The 20,993-nt window shown below is 43.3% G+C and overlaps 1 protein-coding gene across 3 annotated transcripts in view; it reads left to right on the top strand.

Annotated features, from left to right (window-relative positions):
* Positions 1 to 20,993, top strand: part of FOXO3 (forkhead box O3) — a 119,626-nt gene that overhangs the window by 82,423 nt on the left and 16,210 nt on the right. For 2 of the 3 annotated variants that reach the window (XM_057527589.1, XM_057527590.1), the window contains one exon: positions 16,198 to 17,633. In XM_057527589.1, the coding sequence (XP_057383572.1) occupies positions 16,198 to 17,598 (1,401 nt within the window). In that variant the 3' untranslated portion in view covers positions 17,599 to 17,633. Of the gene's footprint in view, positions 1 to 7,830; positions 7,887 to 16,197; positions 17,634 to 20,993 lie in introns of those variants that run through there. The other variant, XM_057527591.1, reaches the window with a different exon arrangement.

Here is a 20,993-nt window from a genome sequence, read left to right as displayed (position 1 = left end):
GCTGAGCTCCTCTCCTTAGTGGCCTCCGTATCAGAACTTCTAAAACTTTAGAAGAGGCTGTGAGGTTCACTGTTTGCTCTGCCAGCCTTGTACCACTGAAGGATGACAGTGTCCAGCATGTACACAATCATTCATTGAAAAGCACCTTCAAAGTGCATGATGACACGTACATCAAGGTGGATGGGAGACAGGCACAGAATGGCCTTTCTTGCTGGGTGTTTCTATTGCATGTTTACCTGATGTGATTAGAAACCTCTCATTACCATTATTAATAATTGTAATTTTGTAATCAACTATTTTTTGTTATCAATCTAATATATGCAAAAGTTGAGAGAGAGAGAGTGTGTGTGTGTAGAAGGATGCATCAGTAAGATTAATTCTTAAAAATAGAGTTTCTGGGTCTATCAGTTAGGATTAGGTTTGACTATGTATAACAGGAAACCCAAAATTAATAGTGAACTATTTTCATGTAAAAGAAGTCTAGGGGTGATATGGTCACTCTAAGAACTGATTGACCATCAGTCTCCTCTTATATCCTGTCCCACCTTAGCAGGTGGTTTTCGTCCTCAAGGTTCCCCCTGTGGTCGGTCCATCTAGATGTAGGCCAACAGGAAGAAGAAAAGCAGAACAAAAATGTCTCTCATCTGAGTCAGCTGCTTTTAATCTTGCTGAAAGTTCCACAGAACTCCCACTTCCATATCGTCACCCAGAACTAAGTCACATGGCCACATCTAACTTCAAGAAAGGCTGGAGGATTTCGTCTCTTTTTTTTCTGGGCAGCCATGTGCTTACCTAAAAATCAGTGTTCTGTGGTAAGGAAGAAGAGGAGAATGGAGTGGTCTGTTCTACTAAGTCAAAGGTTATTTACATTTTTAATATCAATAGATACTGATTTTTTAAGTTTGTACCCACTTAATACTTTTGCCAATCAGTCAAAAGGTTTATTTTCCCAGTTACCAAAAAAAAAAAAAAAAAAAAATCCATGAATCTTAATTAAAAACAAAATGTTCTCTCCTACTGTATTTGAATTGTACAGTTCACTTGAAGCATGAGTATGATTTCTAATAAAATGAATAATATCCACGTTTTGAATTTCTAAGTGCTTCTGAAGTTTACGGCAGATGTCTTAACTTTATTTAAATCTGATACTTTATTTACTGTGATTTTCAATGCTAAAGGTAGATTTCCTTGGAGATGGAGAACCTGGGAGAAGAGTGTCTACCTCTGTAATGCTGGACTTCCTGGATTATTTTACAGATGCTAACCTTACTCAGCATGGTTTACTTCAAAAGAGAAAATAAAGGGGGAATTCATTTATCCTTTCAAGAAGATGTGTTGACAGTCTTCCATGTGTCAGGATAGAAAAAGGGACGTAGTTGTGCTTTCTTTTGCTATTTAATGCTTCCCAGTTTTTCTTCTATTAAAAACTTATGTAACTTCTTCATATTTTTATGCACCTTTTCCCCCCAAGAAATATTTTAATAATTATCACCAAACATAGTGCCACATAAGAGAGAGCTGTCAGGAGGAAGGACAGAAAAGCTATAGGACTTTTTAAATGTCCAAGTGGTATCTAAATCTTAAATCATCATTTTTTTTTATATTTTTAGACCTCCTATATGGATTTAGAGAGACAAAATAAAACCTATTTCCTATGGTAAGAATACCTTACTGTAGCTTAAATTGGTGTTTTTAAAATGGTGGCTTTTGCCATATTCTTTGGGCAGCTACTCTAGACTGAAAAGCACTAAAAATTGACTACTTGCAAGTTGTTGCTAGTAGTTCCTTATTTATGTAGCCCTTGCCGGAGCCCAGGTTGGGGTCCTGGTATAATGTTAGTATCTGGAGTGTCTGTGTGGGAACCTGCTGCCCCAGTGGAGTGAGTTGACTCTAATTTACTCCTGGATGTCGCATTCTTTCCACATAGGTGCACAGATAGCATCAGAGCAAATTAACATAATTTTCTGATTGATGTAAAGAGAACCAAAGAAAGCTTGTTATGTTTGGTAGCCAAACTACTACACAGTGTGAGCAGAGTAGAACTGCTGGCCCACTTTATAGCACTCTAATTGATAAGTATTTCTCAAAGGGCACATTATTTGGCCGGGTGGCAACAATCCCGGCACGTGTAGGTGCACGTGAACACTATAGAAAATATACGCCTCCTTTTGCCAAGAATGGAAGTAGGTTATCCAGGAGGAAAGGGAACGGAAAAGAAAATACCAATTTCGTATGTACCAGAACATGTCTGGCTTAAATCAGTAGTTGAAAACTGTAGAGCATGAAATCTTGTAAGGTTTTTATATTTCATAGTAGAGGCTCCTGGTTCATAGTTAATAAGCTAGAAAACTAACTCTCTTTTGAAAACTTGGAGTGTATAAATGTGTGTGTGCGTGTGTTTGCTCTTGGTTCATGGGAACTGCCTAGTCCGTCTTCCTTTCCACAGGTCTGAAGCTGCTAGATACTGTCTGAAGAATGAAGAAAATGTATGTGGGAGAGCTAGCACGGAAGGAGGAGGGAACCCTGGGCTTCTGCCTGTGTGACAGGTGGCAACAGCAGTCACTGGGGCAAGGAGAAAGTCCTTGAAAGCATTTCCATCAGGATTAGATTTGGGGCAGCCCATAGGCAAGTCAAGGGGATGAGGGAGAAATTCTTCCCTCTGAGAATGGCCCAGGGCTCCCTGATGGAGATCGGGCCCCTGCAGAAACTCAGCAAACGTTCCCTGGAGGACATAAATGTGGTTTGCTCTTGTGTTTGGTAGAGGAGGAAGGCAGAAGCGACAAACCCAAACCTGCGGCTCGCTCAGCTCTGCTCTTAAAAGCAAACCGCAGCGTTGAGCAACCACTGAAAAAGATGGTGACGGATGCAGACAAAACACTGTAGAGTGACTATATCAGGAGCTTCTCCTTTCCCCCTGCCCCTCTCCCTGTATTAGTGGTTTGCTTTCATAAAGCCTACGGGTCCTCAGCAGAGCCAGGTCAGAACATTCAAAATGTTGGAGCCATGTGCCTCTGCCTCTAACTTGTGACCTCATTTTCCTCCATCCCATTATCTTGTGTTCTTTCTTATTCACGTAGGGGTAGAGAAGAAGGTTAGCTAGAGATGAATCGCCCAGTTTTATCTGGTGCAGTTAAGGACGTGTCAGCAGTTCATAAACTAAAGCAGTAGTCTGTCAAGAACTGGAAGGATCTGAGATTTGACCCTACTGGCCACGAGACTCTTGGGTCAGAGGCAAAGGAATTTATTACTCACTGGTGACCCAGCAAGCAGCATGAGCAGCAGCATATTTTCCATCAGGTCCATCCTTGCTCCCGAGCATCCCATGGGAGTGAGTGACACAGATGAGCCTAGGTTGATGCCTGCACACGCAGTGGGTTCTGTTAATGGGAGAGGAACCCTGAGTTTGGGGATCCTAAGTCTTTTGTAATGAGCAGTCAGCATATCTCCCCTTTGCTCTGGAGGGTGATGCTGTCGCTGTCTTTCAAGGCTGTTTCCTATGCAAATACAGACATCCTTGAAAGATAATCCAGCACTAAAGGCCATTAGTACTTTGCTTGCAAGATGTGCAGATACATCAGAGACCCGTGTAGAATCGTCTCCCAACTTGAATTTGTTAACCTTATAAGAAGCTTAATGTGATTTCCTGTTCTATCCACAAATTAACCTCAGGACTTGGCTATCTTTTTCACTTGGGGAGACTGCTGAGGTCATGGCTGTTTGAAAGAACCTAATGAACTTGTTCCTGGAGAAACAGGTATATTGGGTGATACTATTCCACGTAATGCCGCAGAGAGTCTGAAGTGTGTTACTTGAAGCTACCTTTGAACCTAAAAATGGCTCAGCAACATCTGTTCTTGGGTGTTTTTCCTCCCTTGTCTTGATGTGAGGGGATTAGTTTCAGTGGGCCCCGTACGTACGATGATTTGTTAAGTCTTAGGGAAAGACCTAGGACCTGGTTGTGCTATGAGCTCACACACATTTCTTATTAGCAAATGAACAACCTAAGGGGGAAGAGTTAGAAACTTCAGGAAGTCCAGATGACGAGCCCCAGGAAGTTGGGGGAGAGAATCTGAGGGCTAAACCTGCCAAGTCAGACTCCGCCAGGGAGGCGGCGGTTGTAGAGCCCAGGGGTCCTGATCCTCAGAAGTGGCTTTGGAATCACTGACAGCGAGTGTGGGGGAACCAGGAGCCCTGGAGCACTCTGACACCTGCTGGGTGAGGCGTGGGCTCACCCCCGACTCTCCACCACACACTTAGAGTCGCTTATGTCTTACAGACTCTTAGTCTCTTGTGTGACTGTCCTTGCCAATGAATATTATTCCGCCTGCCCTTTGGGTGATAGATTAATATCACCACTGATGGTAGTGCTTCCAGTTTCTTAAGTGCTTTCAAGCTTACCTAGCAGTGTACATGAAGAAGATTATAGCCTGGTACATATTAGTATTAAAATACTGCATTCTTGTCATGGTTTTTAGACACATTGAGATTTATCCCATGCATATTCAACCCACTTGGAATAGTGCTAATATTAACTTGCACATTTGAGAACATCCCAGATTATAAATTAAAATGTATCCTAGATTATAAATTAAAATACGAATGGCTCAATCAATGTTTACTTCAGAAAAATGGAATGAATTCCTGGCTCTTTGGTGAGTGGAAATGTCCTCTTCTTTCTTTATTTGATCATTTCATGTGGAATTTCAAGCTGGCTGGTGCTCATCTGTGCATGTAATTGGCACCCAGGAGTGTCCTGGAATAAATGGTTGATTCACTCAGCATTTAGTAACATCATTATATTGGTCATCAGTCACTTTTGCATCATATGGTTTTAAACAAGAAGAAATCTTGCAAAACCAGTACAGTGAGATGCTGCACATGCAGGTGAGGTTTTCAGGTAGAGGGAGCAGTTCCTTAGGAGACTCCTTGTTAACTGAATTTCACTGGGGTGTGGAGTGGAAAGAGGGTACTGTAGGCCGGCGTCATTTTGCAGAATTGACTGTTGTACTCTTTATTCCCATAAAGAAAAAGTCCATCAGTGGTGTGTTTGCAGTAGCCAACATGAGATACTCTGTTATGTGGCATTTATTTTCTTTTCCTTCTTATTTCACCAGTAACACCTTGATTTTTGATGACTATTAGAATAATTAACACTGACACTTGGAAGGTAGCCTGCTTCCAGATGCTATACACGTGTCTCTTTTGTAAACACTAGCCCCTACTTTTTCCTGCCCTAGCTGAAAAATATGCCTCCACCCCTACCAGTCTTTCCAGGGTGTGGGCCCATGTGTAACTGTGTGACTGTGCCCACACACTGGCATATATTTCAGAGCTACCAAAAAGAGATTCGTTGCTCTTGAAATAACAAGACAAAAAAACCACTTTTTCTGAACCATAACATCTGAAGAGCTGGAAACAGTCAATGTTTGTATGTGTGACGCTAAAGCCAGTGAATTCCATGTGAAGGGAGGGATTGTAAACTAAGAACAGAAAGGCAGTTTTCCTGGATTTCAGATGTCAAACTCTCAAGCTGTTGAACTCACCCACTCAGCACTTCCACATCCACCCTTTTAATGTGCTTGCATTTTCAATGATTTCTGTTTCTGCAGGATTTGATGCCAGAAGATAAATAATAAAATAGCATGCATATGAAGCCTTAAAGCAGTTTTCTACCAGAGTTTTTGACTGAGGCTAAACAGAAGTAACCTGATTGTGCTGTCAGTTGGCAGGCAAAAGGCATCGTATTTTAAAATTCACATAGTTTGAAAGCAAGCTAATCTTTTCTGGCTCAATAATAAACTAATTACATGTTTTAAATAGTATAGAGCTGAGTCCCTGTTTCACATTAAGCCTTGAAATAGCAAGGTCCAGGGCAAAGCAGACATTTGCCTGATGTCTCTGGCTTCAGGACCTGTAGCAGGGTGACAGCTATTGGGGGCTTGAATAGGCCTGCCAGGGACAACCAGGTAAACTGGCTTGATTCAGTTATGGGGTGATGGTCCCTGAGTACAGAGGCCACCAGATGTACCTCTGAGGAAGGCCTGGACACTCAAAAGTTTAGGGCAGTGATCTTGTTTGGTCGTTCCCTAAAATAGTGATCCCAGGTCAAGGTAGGACATGTCCATAGTGTCCCTTTTGGGGAGTGTCTGAGAAAAAAAGGCTCATTTCTAAAACTGATCCAGTTCCAACAAGGCTTGTTTCATAGCTAGTGCTTTTTCCACCTTCCCCGCCCCCTGCCCCGGCCTTTCATAGTCCTAGGGACCACGTACGGAAACTTAGAGCTGGGAACACTTAATTCAATGGCTGGTTTGTGTAGTCTTGAAAGCTTCATGTTCCTTGGTCACTTGTGAATGGTGCCTCTCTCCTTGGGCATTTCAATGACTTTAGAGGGACACACAGTGCAGGGGTGAGAGCTTTGCTGTAGGAGTTAGCCTTGGGCTTGATTTCCGGCACCACCACCTATAGACAGTCACTGCTTTGCCCCTCAGTTTCCTTCTGACAGGCTTGCCATGAAAGTAAAATGAGATTAGATTTGTCAAGCACAGAGTTTTGGCCCTGGTCGGCACCAAACACAGTAAGTTCCTTCAGATTGCAGGTGAAGTAGACTCTAATTTGGATTTCTCTTGTTGCCCCTGTGCCTGCTTGGAGGAGACTTAGAACCAGCTGTGTTATCTGTGGTTTCAAGGGTGCCTCTGAGCGCTCTGGGCCCACCACATTACCAAGTGATGGGGGCTCCACAACATCCTGAGACAGGTGGAGAGTCACCTCTACACCCTGGACAGACCTGAGACCATTCTGTCGAGCCCTTGCTCCCCCGAGTAGCCCACTTACCATCCTTCTGCCCATCTGTATAATATTATTACAGAGAACTTTCAGCCTACTTACTAGACTGTATCATCTTGGTTTTGGAAATTCAGTTGTATAATTGAAGTTAAAACCTAAGGCTGAGACTTGTCAACTTTAGAACAACCTAGATGCTATTTCACATTTTACAATGGAAGCTTACTTCCATCTTTTCATGTTGAGGATCATTCATTGGTGTCATGTTTTATAACATTTCATTTTAAAGTATACTTCAGGCCTATTTTGTGGCTGCTGCCCCCTTCCATTAATTCATTGATTAGAGAAATATTTTTGAGCACCTACTATGTGCCAGCCCCATGCTAGGTGGTAAAGCTATAATAAGACATGGCGTCTGGTTGTAAAGAGTTCAGTATGTGTTAGAGGAGACAGACTTCTATTCCTCAAGTTGTAAAGCAAGGCAGACAAGTTGGATGGATGGATGGATGGATGGATGGATGGATGGATGGATGGGTGGATGGGTGGGTGGATGGTAGATCTTACCATTCTCTGTGCTCCCTGCACTTCAGTTGTTTTGGTAATCCAGACACTGGGACTAATGGTGTTTCTGGGTGGTATTACTATAACATGTCAAGGCCAGGAGATCTGAGTTGTCTCAGCTTGGCTGTCACCTCCTAGCTGATTGAATTCAGGTATACCTTGTATCTCTTTGGTCTTCAGTTTCTTTCACTGTAAAGTTAAGGCTGCTTGTTACTAGATGGGTTTCACAGCCCTCTCCATTTTCCACAGTATTAACTTTTTACTGAACTTCCTGCCCTGATGATCACTTACATAATGCCATGAAAGTGATTAGACTCTAATGTATTCCTGAATTCTGGATGTGTATTCCCAATGCCCTTTTATTCTCTCCATTTCCACCCACAATACAGTTTCAAACTGGAAAAACTTGCAGCTTTATTTTTTTTTAATCTAAGTGAAAAGTATGTTAATAATAAAAGTATTTCTGTTCCACTTTGTTCTACTTTGCAGAGTCAGTTTCAAGAAGGTGCTGAAACTTCATGGGTTTTAACCCTTTGACACATCCATTTTGTGTGGCTAGTCCTGCATGGTCTTAAAGGGGAATTTAAGGTGTGTGTTTGCCGAGCTCCTTGTGGGAAGGGGAAAAGATTCAATCACATCAGGATTCAAGCCTGGAGCAAGAGGGCAGGGGTGGCCAAATGCTGCAGCTTTGACTTGCTTTCTGGAGACTGTCCCTCTGTTGACTGCATGCCCTTAGTTGCTGCTTCCTCGGGTGGTGGGGAGGAGGACACGGGTCTGGAAGCAGGGGGTTCGTGGGGTGGGGAGGGTGCTGCAGGGAGTGGGTGTGGGCAGAGGGTGCAGGGCTGCCAGGGTTCTCTGTGTGCCGGAAGTGCAGGTTTGGCTGGGAGGAATGGAATGTTCCCTCTTGCCCTCCAAGAGCAGAAACAGCTGTGGAAGGGCTTGAAGAGATCGCTAAATGAAAAAAATTAAAAAGTTAATATGAAAATAAAACCCACCCTGGAAAACCCAACAAAACTGTCTGTAATAGTGTGGTAGCTCTTTAAGAGAACTTTCTTCCCATCTAGGATTTCTTTTTCAATTGGGGACAGAACAAATTGTCTGCCTAGCCCTTCCTCCCCTAAGAAAGCTTCATGTATCTTGGCTTGGGTAGGAATGGGTTCATTTTGTTGATCACCAGGTTATTATTATTTTATTCCTCCAAATGAGGGGCCAGAACCTGCTGCTTACTGCATGAAAATGTGAAACAAATGTGAGTTTTCCAAGGAGACCTCTGCGGGTAGAGGATTATTGTCAGCAAATTTAACAGAAATCTTGTTTCTAGCTGGAAATGTAATCCTTCAGCCAAATTCCCGACATTATTTATTTTAGAACGTCGTATTTTTAAATAAGTCCCTTAATGGTTTGAACTTTTAGTGTTTTAGACAAAAGTAAGACTGGAGCTAGCCTGGACCTTGTCTTACACATTAGGGTTGATTGTGCAATCCTGTATGTGAATGTTTAAGTTTTCTTCTCTGTCTGAAGACAGAGAAGCTGGGATTCCATATAGTCGGAAAGAGTAACTCACAAGTCTGTTTTATGCTATCGTACTTTGCATACTTGCTTTTGAACAAGTTAGCCCCAGAGTAGATAAAGTGTAGTAGAAGAGGATAAGACAGCTAAATGTCTAATGTCTAATAAGAAGGACCAGCCCTCACACTTCTCCCTCGGATGGTGGCACTACCTGGCCCTTTGCAGTATTCCCTCCCCCTACCCCACCCAGGGTCTTTGCGGTGAGTGCGGTGATGTAGTGTTTTGTACAGTCGAGGAAGGAGAAACTGTGTGATTGTTACTGAGGCGATCTGCATATGTACTTTGCTTCTCAGGGAAGTTCATTAAGTAATACTTTGCTGTATTCTTAACAATGGAAGCTAATATGTACCTCAGGATTGGGTTATGGCTTTTTCAGTGGTTATTTTTGTGCAGTCTATCTTTCTGGCATTTTGTTTAAAGGACAGTCTTTTATAAAGGAGATTATGTGAGGTTTCATGCTAATTTGGGGAAGATTCTGAAAATTACAGGGATCAATTATGGTCCCAGCCCATTCCTTCTTCAGCCTATATCATCAGTTCCTACTTTTGGAAAGTCCACTTACCCTCTTTTCTGTCCACGTCTATCCATGCTGGGTAGAGAAGTGGCACAGGGCAGAATGGGTGACCATCTACAAGGCAATGCAAGGTCAAGGACCCTTCCCCTTACCTTTTTTTTTTTTTTTTTTTAAAGAAAAAAGATATCTGGACCCCAGTTATTTGATAAATTACTCTAACTCTCCATTTTACTCTGTACATATAAACACAACTTTAATCTGTGAGCCCGATTCTCATCCTTGTCTTCTGAATGGTGGAAACTTGGACTTAAAGAACATCTGCTGTGCACCAGACCTGGGAAGACTGGGAATCATTATCTTAGAGTCTCAGCCGGTAGAAAAGTAAGGGGGAAATTCCAGTGATTCTCAGCTCTAATTGCACATTAGAATAATCTGGGGAGCTTTAAAGATGTACCTTCCCAGGCCTTACCCACACCAGTCTCTATGAGTAAGTACTTAAAGTCTCCCCAGGTGATTCGAAGAGGCAGCCCGGACGGAAGACTGATGCGTAAGAGAAATCAGGGCATCATCCAGAGAACTGCCTTTGAAAGAGCCTGTCATTATAAATCAGAGGCATCTTCCCAGGCCCTCTGCTGAAGCTGTGTGTCTGTGTTGTTCTGCTATGGTACACAGTCCCCTGGGTCTCCCCAGGACTCACGATTTCCATTGGGCTTTTCACGTGACCTTTATCATCTCCTGTTCAGCAGTTGCATATATTAGGATTCAGGCCTCTGGCGGCCTCATTTTGAACTGTCGGTGCCAACAAGTCAAAGCAAGGAGACCTACTTGAAATGCTGGTCCTGTGTGCAAGGTAGATGAGTACTGGATTTAAAAGCAGTGCCTTATAGATCGTCCCCACTGAAATCCCTCGTGAGGACCAGGGCAATGCCTGCAGTCTGCTTGGTGGGAAGCAATGGGTCTGGCTTGGGAGTTGACCACCATAATTCATTTTGAGACAGCAAAAAGAGAGAGAGAGAGGGAAAGGTAGAGGCCTTTAAGAGTTAAATTACACAACTCCCTTTTTTATTTTTAAAGTCAGTGGATTCCTTGTTGCTGTTGCTGAGAAAGATAAATTGATACCACATGTTGCTTCCAGACAAAACCCTCTCTGTGTTCCAGGGGAAGCACATGCAGCTGGTGTCTGGGTTAGTGGGCAGTCTTTACAAGGTAAACATGGGTTGGAAGGGGCTGGAGCGGACATAGGGTAGCAGTAGTTGGGAAATTACCAGCTACTCCTGAGTGGCACAGCACCTTTGAAATACTTTTAAGAGTTTGAAATCTTTTCCTGGAAGGAGCCGCCCTCTCACCTTCTGGCTTCAAGTATATGATGCACGGAAAACAGTAAGTGAACATTTGTGATGTCACTGCTTCCGTACGTGGGATCTGACAGTTGAGAGCCTCTTTTGTGCTTGGCACTCGATGAGTAATTTGCATGCGTACTTTCATTTAATCTTCCCAAAGATCCTAGAGTTAGACAGAGAGGGTGTTTTATCCCCGTTTTATGAAAGGGGCAACTGAGGTTAAGTCAGTTGCCCAGGGTCACAGGACACATGCCAGGGCCACGACTCCAGCTCCGACCTGGCTGACATTGAAGCCTGCCTCCCTCCACTGGCCACATTAAATTGCATGTGTGAATTACCCACTTTGTAAACATTGGTGGAATACTTATTCATTTCAGGCAGCTTCTCTCCGACACCTAATCTAATCTAATCTGTTTGGGGTCCATCTGTCTTCACAACCAGTTGGCATAACTGTAGTGACTGTGCACTTTAGCATTAGGGATAAAGGTATCTTGCATTAGGAGACTGTCTTCATTATAGCAAGAAAAAGAATTACTGGATTCTGATGAAGACAGTCATCTTTTATGCTGATTTCTTCAAGGAGGGCCAAGCAAAGGGATCTCCAGACTCTGGCCCACACGGCCGCAGTCAGCCCAACTGTGAAATGTGAGTTCCGTCAGGCGGCCTCCTTCATGTACCTGCACATCCCTCCTCGAAGGATTAGGCCACTAATGGCAGCTGCAGTCACACAGGACAGGTTTGCCAGCTCTGTTACTAATTACACCTAAAGCGTTTACTGCCCCAGTGCAAGCTTTGCTTCAGTGTAAATCTTTTTGTAAAAGAGAAGATTGACATAAGAATACTCTTCGTCTCATTTTTATCTCTGCTCTCTCTTCAGAGACATTGTGTTACAGTTGCTTTCAGGGTTTTCTACATTTTGGGGCCCAAGTTGGAAAAAAACTGGCACATTTGTCTCTGACAAAAGTTTCTTCCTAGAGATGTTTGGTTTGCTGTAATTCATCAATCTCTGGATTTCTTAGTAGTGGATTTAAATAACCAGAACTATTTACAGGGTTTTGGGTTGGGGTTAGAGTAATTTATTGGCTCCTTTAGTAACCAAATGTGATGACAGAATGGCCTGAGCTCTAGCAGTGGGAGTCTTGGTTGGTTATATTTACCTTATCACCTTAGCCTTAAGGAAAGCACACCCGGCCAATTAACATTGTGAGGTCTGCCTCACAATGTATTTCAAAATGTGTATTTAGATGTGATTAGAAAAATCACTCTAGTCCTATGAAACTATTCCTCCTTTACTGTCAGCTCTCAACCCCCAAACTAATGTTACATCTTACAAACTTAAGACTATTTGGTATGACAGATGAATTAGTGGAAAACCATAGAATATTTTTGATGGTAGTTTTATAGTTTAAAATGCACACAGTACATTGGAAACTAATTTAGAGCCCCCAGTGAAGAGGTCTTTAGAGAACTTAAACTACAGATCATAAGAAGATTTTATAATTGGCTTGTCTCTTTTTATAAATTCCATGTCTTCATTCCTGGGATTGAGGTGAGGGAGGGGCAGTTTGAAATCTTACAGAAATCATATCACCATTAACTTCCGTTATCAGGGAAGGTGTTGGGGAAACGTTGTAGTTCTGATATTTTCTCTGGCATTTATTCACCTTTTCCTGTTTCACCGAAATTTAGTTAGAGAACCTGGTAATTAGAATCATGACCTATGAGGCAAAAAGGCAGAATACATTTCTGGTATCTGACCATATTAGGGTGAGGGGCATTTGAGCTAGAAATAGACAGGGGGGCCGTATTGACTGGCCTTTGTCAATGCCCCCCCTTTCCCCTTCAGATTATGGATTTTATAAACGGAAGGCTGGGGACTGTGAGGATGGTGGTGACACAGGGTTTTGTTTGCATCGTCTTAGTAATGGAACTGGAAAAACCTGTCCGAGTGTTGGGTTGTAGGTAATATGCCTTAGGGAGATGTATTCTGCCACTAGTAACCTCTAAAACAAGAATTGAGCGAAGATTGGACACTGAAGCTAATCACCCATTTAATAAGTTGGGTTTTGTTTCAGAATCTAAGGGTAGTTTATATTGGTTTGTATGGTAACCACTGTCCTCTCTTTAGGATGAATGCTACGATGGCCACCTTAGTAAAGAAACACAAATGTGGGCTATAGGATGAGCCTTTACTTTCAGGCTTGCTCTTCTGAAGACTTTCTTTTAAAAACATTTTTAGGAAAGACCTACCAAATTATTACCCTTAACTATTTCACAAACAAAATTATAGTCATAGAATTGTGCCTTTGTATCCTTCTTCTTTCTTAAATGTTTCTTTTTTTAGATGTTAGCACAGGTAGCACGATGACTTCTGTCTAATTTGGTGACAGACCTGGGAAAGGTTTCAGAGGAAGCATTGGAGTGGAGTTGGGAAAACAAGTTTCAGTTTTGGTTCTTATAGACGCTAGCTGTGTGACCTTCTGTAAGTTATTTAATTTCTCTCAGTCTGAGCCTTCGTATATACGATGAGGGCACCAACTTTGCGGGTTTACTAGGAGGATTAGAGACGAGGAATCTAAAACCTCTGGCCCAGTAACTGACGGTGCTGTAGTCAGGCAGGCTCTCACTCTTCCCTCTTGCAATTAGGGACCTGGGCCCTGACAGGCTGTGGTTCTGGTCCTCCGTGTGGGTATTCCAGCCCCTTTACCACAAGCCCCTACAGAAGCTTAATTTCTCTCTCCAAATTCTAACCAATGGTAGCTTGTAATTTTATAAAATTACACACATACATTGTTGGGGTTTAGAGTTGTAGAAATAGATGACCATTAGAAAATCCATAGAGAACATTTTGGAGGTCTCTAAAGTGTTTCATTTTCTTTCTTACTTGGTTTGGAATTGTGAGACTAAAAATGCGTTAACAAAAATCTCCAAATGCTTTTTAAAGGTGGGAGGATAACTGGGTACTTATGATTGGTCATGGTTAATTCTGGGTGTTGGTATGAACTCTTTCCAAAATCTAGAGCAAAGGGGGCTGGCCAGGGGAGGGGTAATTCAGCTAGTGTCTACATTGCCCCCACAGAGCTTCAGGACCACCCTGTTTTTTCAATAAGAAGCTTGAGTTTAAGTTTTTAGTTAATATATCTAGTTGTCTGAGTACTCAGTAATAGAACCACCTTGCACTTGCCTGCTTTTTGAACCCTGAAGAGTGAGTTTTAAGAGCATGCTTCGTATCTTTATTGAGAAGGTGTTTTACTTTTTAAAGAAATGTGATTTCTGAACCATTCGTAGGGATGCCATTATTCTTTTAAAAACCGTAAGAGTAAAAGGGAAGCAGGATATATAGTCTCATGGGCAACATTTGTCTCATCAGATACTCAGCACGTTGCCTGTTTTCTTCTCTCAAACGCGTCTGTGCGGCTGTCATAGAAATGCGGAATTATGACCCATGGTTGCTAATGCTCATTGCCCAGCCGGAGCTGTTGGGCATCCTTGCATGGGAACATATACACGGGAAACACTCTATTTTGGGTTATTTACGTATGGTGAAATCCTGCTCACTTTCTATGTTTTAAAAACATTCTGGTAGAACACATGTATTTGTATCTTCTACATAAATACAGTTGGTGATTGCCAATTTTTTTTAAACTACGGTAGCTTTTAGAATGGTTTGTATTTAATAGACAGCAGCAGGCAATATCTTCTGTCTTTTTAACTTGCAAATAAAAACTCATCTGGCCTGCAGGTGCTATTCCAGGTGTGGCAAATACCATCAACTCCTCTCTTTTACTGCACATGAGGCATTTTCAGATTAGAATGAGCCCTCCCCAGGCGATGACCCTATGCTTTATAATAGCAGTAAGAGTACCCTGACTTGGTAGCGTGACTGGCTCCTGAAGTATATTATCATATATCATCCTTACATCATCCCTATCAGGGAGGGACGGTTTGGATGTTATGGCTGCAATGAAGAAGAACTGAAGTTGTTGCAGACAGATTAAACGATTTGCTCAGGTCACATGGTTGGTCGGTGGCAGAGATAGGACTGGATCTGGGTCATCCCTGTTAACTGGGCTTATCTACCAAGCCAGGAGGATTCTTGCAGGATGGGTGCAGTTGTGAGGTTTTCGAGGATATCTTGCCCTTTTTCTTTTCTTTTTTTAAATAAACCTTTCAATATAGAATAGTTTTAGATTTACAGAAAAGTTACAAACCTAGTACAGAGAGTTCTTGATGTTAGGTATCCACATCAAGTTTCCCCTGTTGTTAACATCCAATATTAGTTTGGTACATTTGTCACAACTAATAAACCAATGTCGATACATTATTATTATTTTTAACTAAGATCTGCGCTTTATTCAGATTTCCTTAGTTTCTGCCTAATACCCGTTTTCTGTGCCAGCATCCCATCCAGGCTACCATATTATATGTAGTCATCATGCTTCCTTAGGCTCCCTGTGGATCTAATAGTCTTGAGGAGGGCTGGACAGGCATTTTAAAATGTTCCTTATTGGGGATTTGTCTGCAGTTCTTCTCATGATTAGACTGGCGTGATGGGTTTTGGAAGGAAGACCACTGAGGAAGGTGCTGTTTTCATCACATTATATCGAGTGCCTGTTATCAACCTGACTTTGCCCTGTTGTTGTCGATCTTGATCACCTGGCTGAGATGTCAGGTTTCTTCACTGTAAAGTTACTCTCCCCCACCTCCTCTTTCTATACTGTACTCTTGGGAAGGAAGTTATTGTGCTCAGACCACATTGCCTTGAGGAGGGAGTGTCTGTATAAATTATCTGGAATTTTTTTGAACGGGAAACTTGCCTACTTCTGTCAACTCAGCAAATCCTACTTTACCATTTTTTTCATATGCTTGTGAGACAGGTGTGAAATTGTGGCAGGAGGAGATGGAGTCATAGAAAAAGGATAGGTAAAAATTCGCACCAGTTCTGGGGCCATAGAAGTGGTTAAGAAAAGGTAGATGCTGCCTCTGTACTAGAGGAGGAGGGGACCAAAATAGAATAAAATAGCCCCCTAGGTGATCAATTATCCTTAGAGAGCCAGGGAGGTTTATTGCAAAGTGCAGGGAGAGATGGTGTGGTAATACATTATAAGTGTGAACTTCAGTATAGGAAGTACAATTACAGAAAGGACAGTGAAACTTGGGAATTTAAGAAAAACAATGTCAGGGAGCTCCTACATCCCCAGCATCTCCTGGATATGAAACCATCTCCCACACTCTAAATATGGAACTTGCCATTCTCAATATTGTCATTTAATTCCAAGCCAAGGAGGGTCATGCAAAGCCTTTTTTTTTTTTTTTTTTTTTCCTTAGCCTCTGAGGTTGCTTTAAAAAATGAGTCTGATTAGTAACTGTTTCTTCTGGGTGCTCAGTTTGGACCATTCTGGCTCATCTGCATTGTCCCTTCTCTCTCTGCAGAACTCTATCCGGCACAACCTGTCGCTGCACAGCCGGTTCATGAGGGTTCAGAATGAGGGGACCGGCAAGAGCTCATGGTGGATCATCAACCCCGACGGGGGGAAGAGTGGGAAGGCGCCCCGGCGGCGGGCCGTCTCCATGGACAACAGCAACAAGTACACCAAGAGCCGGGGCCGTGCAGCCAAGAAGAAGGCAGCCCTGCAGACCGCCCCCGAGTCAGCAGACGACAGTCCCTCCCAGCTCTCCAAGTGGCCCGGCAGCCCCACGTCTCGCAGCAGCGATGAGCTGGACGCGTGGACCGACTTCCGCTCACGCACCAATTCCAACGCCAGCACAGTCAGCGGCCGCCTGTCCCCTATCCTGGCTAGCACGGAGTTGGACGACGTTCAGGATGATGACGCGCCGCTCTCCCCCATGCTCTACAGCAGCTCAGCCAGCCTGTCCCCCTCCGTCAGCAAGCCGTGCACCGTGGAGCTGCCCCGGCTGACCGACATGGCGGGCACCATGAATCTGAACGACGGGCTGGCCGACAACCTCATGGACGACCTGCTGGACAACATCGCGCTCCCTGCGTCCCAGCCGTCGCCCCCCGGGGGGCTCATGCAGCGCAGCTCCAGCTTCCCATACACCACCAAGGGCTCCGGCCTGGGCTCCCCCACCAGCTCCTTCAGCAGCACGGTGTTCGGCCCCTCGTCTCTGAACTCCCTGCGTCAGTCTCCCATGCAGACCATCCAAGAGAACAAGCCAGCCACCTTCTCTTCCATGTCGCACTACGGCAACCAGACGCTCCAGGACCTGCTCACGTCGGACTCACTCAGCCACAGCGATGTCATGATGACCCAGTCGGACCCCTTGATGTCTCAGGCCAGCACCGCTGTGTCCGCCCAGAACTCCCGCCGGAACGTGATGCTTCGCAGTGATCCAATGATGTCCTTTGCCGCCCAGCCTAACCAGGGAAGTTTGGTCAATCAGAACTTGCTCCACCACCAGCACCAAACCCAGGGCGCTCTCGGTGGCAGCCGTGCCTTGTCAAGTTCCGTCAGCAACATGGGCTTGAGCGATTCCAACAGCCTCGGGTCAGCCAAACACCAGCAGCAGTCTCCTGTCAGCCAGTCTATGCAAACCCTCTCGGACTCTCTCTCAGGCTCCTCCTTGTACTCAACTAGTGCACACCTTCCCGTCATGGGCCATGAGAAGTTCCCCAGCGACTTGGACCTGGACATGTTCAATGGGAGCTTGGAATGTGACATGGAGTCCATTATCCGTAGCGAACTCATGGATGCTGATGGGTTGGATTTTAACTTTGATTCCCTCATCTCCACACAGAACGTTGTTGGTTTGAATGTGGGGAGCTTCACTGGTGCTAAGCAGGCCTCATCTCAGAGCTGGGTGCCAGGCTGAAGGCTCACTGAGGAAAGGGGAAGTGGGCAGAGCAGGTCAGTGCCCAGTGCTATGGCATAGTAATTGCAGGGGCGGTGGGGGACGATGGCTTTCATTTACATGGTGCACGGTAACCTGGCTCCCAACCAGCTCGTTCTGAGTTGTACCAGCAAAACAAATAGGGCTGTCAGGTGCCCCTCCCCGCAGTTTGCTGACAGCTCAGGAGTTTTACTGCCAGTAAAAAGAATACACATTCAGAGGTTTCATTTTTCTTTGTATCCAGTCACCCTCGCTGACCTATGACACAGGTCCCCCTACTGGATGGATGGTTGAGGATAGAAGGGATGGGAGGAAGGAGACCTTAGGCCACGCAAACATCAAGGTTAAGGACCCAGCCAAAGGACTTTCTTAGGCTCTCAGGTCCAGCACTGCCTTTGTCCATCTTCGATGCTACCGTTTCTATATCTTTTTTTTCCAGCAAAGTAACAAGTTTTAGGTGCTTCTAATTTGCCTGTAGACTATGCTTTCTGGACTCTTTCATACAGGAGTATTTCCACCAGAAGCAAGATCTTTTAGCTTCTTCACCATTAGTACTAAGCATCTTTATTAGCACTCAGCATCTAAGCATTTAAAAGAGCAAAAAGAATTAAATTGAAAACAGAAGTTTTTAATGTCAGAGAGCACGTACTCATGTGCTTCTTTTTCCCAACGTATAAATGATGTCAGCTTCCAAACAGTGACAAGAGTTGTGAATGGTGACAGAGATTTTTTAAATTGTGGCATTTTAATTCTGTTGGAACCAGAGAGATCATGCAACATCATGTGGCAAGAAAAGAGAAGCATTTGACTGGAATTGGGAGTTGAGGGTTCAGTTCCACTTCTACTGCTTTCTGGTTGCTATTGGGAGTGTGTCACTTAGCCTCTGAACCTCAATTTCCAGTTTTATAAAATGAGGATAATAGCTTCTGTTACTCTACAGGGTTATTGCAAGAATCAAATGCACTGAAGTGTGTGAAAGTGCTTTGTAAAACTGCAGTGGGCTGAAGTATGTACGGTGTTATTAGGTACACATAATGACTGACACATGAGTAAGCAGGGAGCCCAGAGAGGTTAAGTGGTCTGCCCAAGGTCACACAGCTGGACCCAGAATCCCTATTTCTGGAATGGCTTGAACCATAATCGTCCTTCCTAATTATCTCTAGATGGTAAAAATGAGAAGTGCTCTGAACCGGGGCCAGAATAGTAGGTAACACACAAGCTTGCCCCAGAACTCTCCTCTTCAAGTAGTAAGATGAGCACTGGGGTCTTCTGCTATAACACATTTGTACCCCCAGACCCTCCCATGTTCAGGGGCTCTTTTCTATGCCCCAGTTCCTTTTTTTTTTTTTTTTTTTTTTTTTTTTATAATATCAGCAGGCTACTTACACTCTTCTTTAAGTGGTGTGAAAGAGAAATGGGATTCAAAGCCATGAAAAGCTGAGCCTTGTTTTTAACCCTCTGCCCTGGTGAAGGAATTATAAGGATCTCCTGTGAGGAGCTCATCCCGTTCATGGGTAGCTGTCGAAAGTGGAATGTTGAGGGTGTTGTGATGCTCAGCTTCTCCGCTTTCCCAGGCAGAAGCAGGTCCCTAATGGCACTCAGATGTCTGTTTCGAGTCATTTAATAGCCCTCGAGACAGTAAAAAGACTGCAGCAGAAGCTAGGAAGGGTGACACACTTCCGTACTGCCAGAACTCGGACTGGTGGAGACTTGCCTTGAGAAATTTAGATATTTGGCTTTTAGAAGAACAGTTTGTCTTCCTTTAAGAAGAGGAATATGATTGTGGCTTCTGAAGACACAAGTAGGTTTTAATTTTGGTTTGGTTGTAAGGAGTCCACTTTCTAGTTCATTGAAAAGAGTAAGAGAAGAAAATGTGCTGTCAATTTTTGTCTTATTTTTCAAGTGTAGGTTTTCCTTTTAATTGAATAGCAGACTTTTCTTGTGTGTGTGTGTGTAATTCTAAAAGATGGTATAAAAATATTTTAAGGGAGATTTAAATACTTATGTTTAAAAATATATATTTAGTGAATTATTATTTTGATAATAAATAACTACTTTTAAGATTACACATTTTATTATTATGCCCTATTGGAGTCTTAGGGTCGTTTAGTCACCTTTTTCTCAAAATATTTTGGGTGAAGTGTTTTTGAGGAGATACTTCTTAAGTAAAAAATATGAAAAGTCACCAAATTTTCCTGAAAGTAAACCAGCTCAGTATGACCAGAGCAAGAGAAAGAAACATCCTGAAGACGGTGAAGGGCTTTGAGGGAGTCTGGTTTCTGGCTTTAGGATTTCCATTTTGCTTTGGAATAAATTGCTCCACTAAATAGCCAGGAGCATGTGTGGCCTAATGTATATTCTTTACTTTTACAGTTAACTTGTGGCTATCGCTTTATTGAAGATTCTCCTGGATTCACAAAACGGTCCTCGGGTCACAGTCTCAGAATTCACTTCTCCCAAATTAAGCGCCCCAGCTTCCCAAGACTTGTTCTATAATGACTTTCTTGGTTTGACTTTTTTTTTTTTAAGCCAGTAGTTGAGGTATTCTCTAGACTCACTTCCTGCCTTGCTAACTGAAGGTCATGTGACCCCGAGTGGGCGCCGGAGCAGTTCTGTCCAGTTGACAGACAGTCCAGTTTAGACCACATGTGAAATCCTTTGACCTACGGGTCTATCTGTAGAATAACTGTACCTCTTTGTGAGTGCCAGCTACTGGGGTGTGAAGGGCACTTGCTTCTCTCAGGCACTGGGGAAGCTTGGTGTGCATGTGTACAGATTGGCAGCAGGCATGGCTGTGAGCAAGTGTGGTGGTTTCAGGGCGGTGCCTCCAGTAAGCCCTCCTGAGATTGACATGTGTCTGTTCTCGCAGGAAAGCAACGTCAGTTTCACTGTAGTTTTGATGTCGGAAGATGCCTAAGTTCACATGCTTTTTCGTTCATCTTCATCTTTTGGCATTTGGAGACCCCATTAGGGAGCAGCCCCATATTTAGTTGCGTTTTAAACAACTTTATGATAAGGATTGGAAAATACTAACTAGGAAAAGCCCAGGTGGAGAGCAGAGAGGTAGTTCTCTTCCTGTCTGTGCCACTGGCCATGTCACTAAGAGATGATGAATCTCTTAGAATAGTAGGTTTCTCATCTGTCAAAAGAGGACAGAATCATAGAGTTGTTTTTTGTTTGTTTGTTTGTTTTTGTTTGTTTAACCAATAAGATTTATCTTCTTTTTTAAATTGAAGTGTAGTTGCCATACAATATAGTGATTCACAATTTTTAAAGGTTATACTCCATTTATAGTTATTATAAAATACTGGCTTTATTCCCTGTGTTGTACAATATATGCTTGTAGCTTATTTTATACCTAATAGTTTGTAACTCTT

This window comes from Balaenoptera acutorostrata, chromosome 14 (assembly GCF_949987535.1).
Source record: "Balaenoptera acutorostrata chromosome 14, mBalAcu1.1, whole genome shotgun sequence".
Taxonomy (NCBI): Eukaryota; Metazoa; Chordata; class Mammalia; order Artiodactyla; family Balaenopteridae; genus Balaenoptera; species Balaenoptera acutorostrata.
The sequence above is the reverse complement of the archived record's forward strand: the minus strand, read 5'-3'. Positions and strand labels throughout refer to the sequence as shown.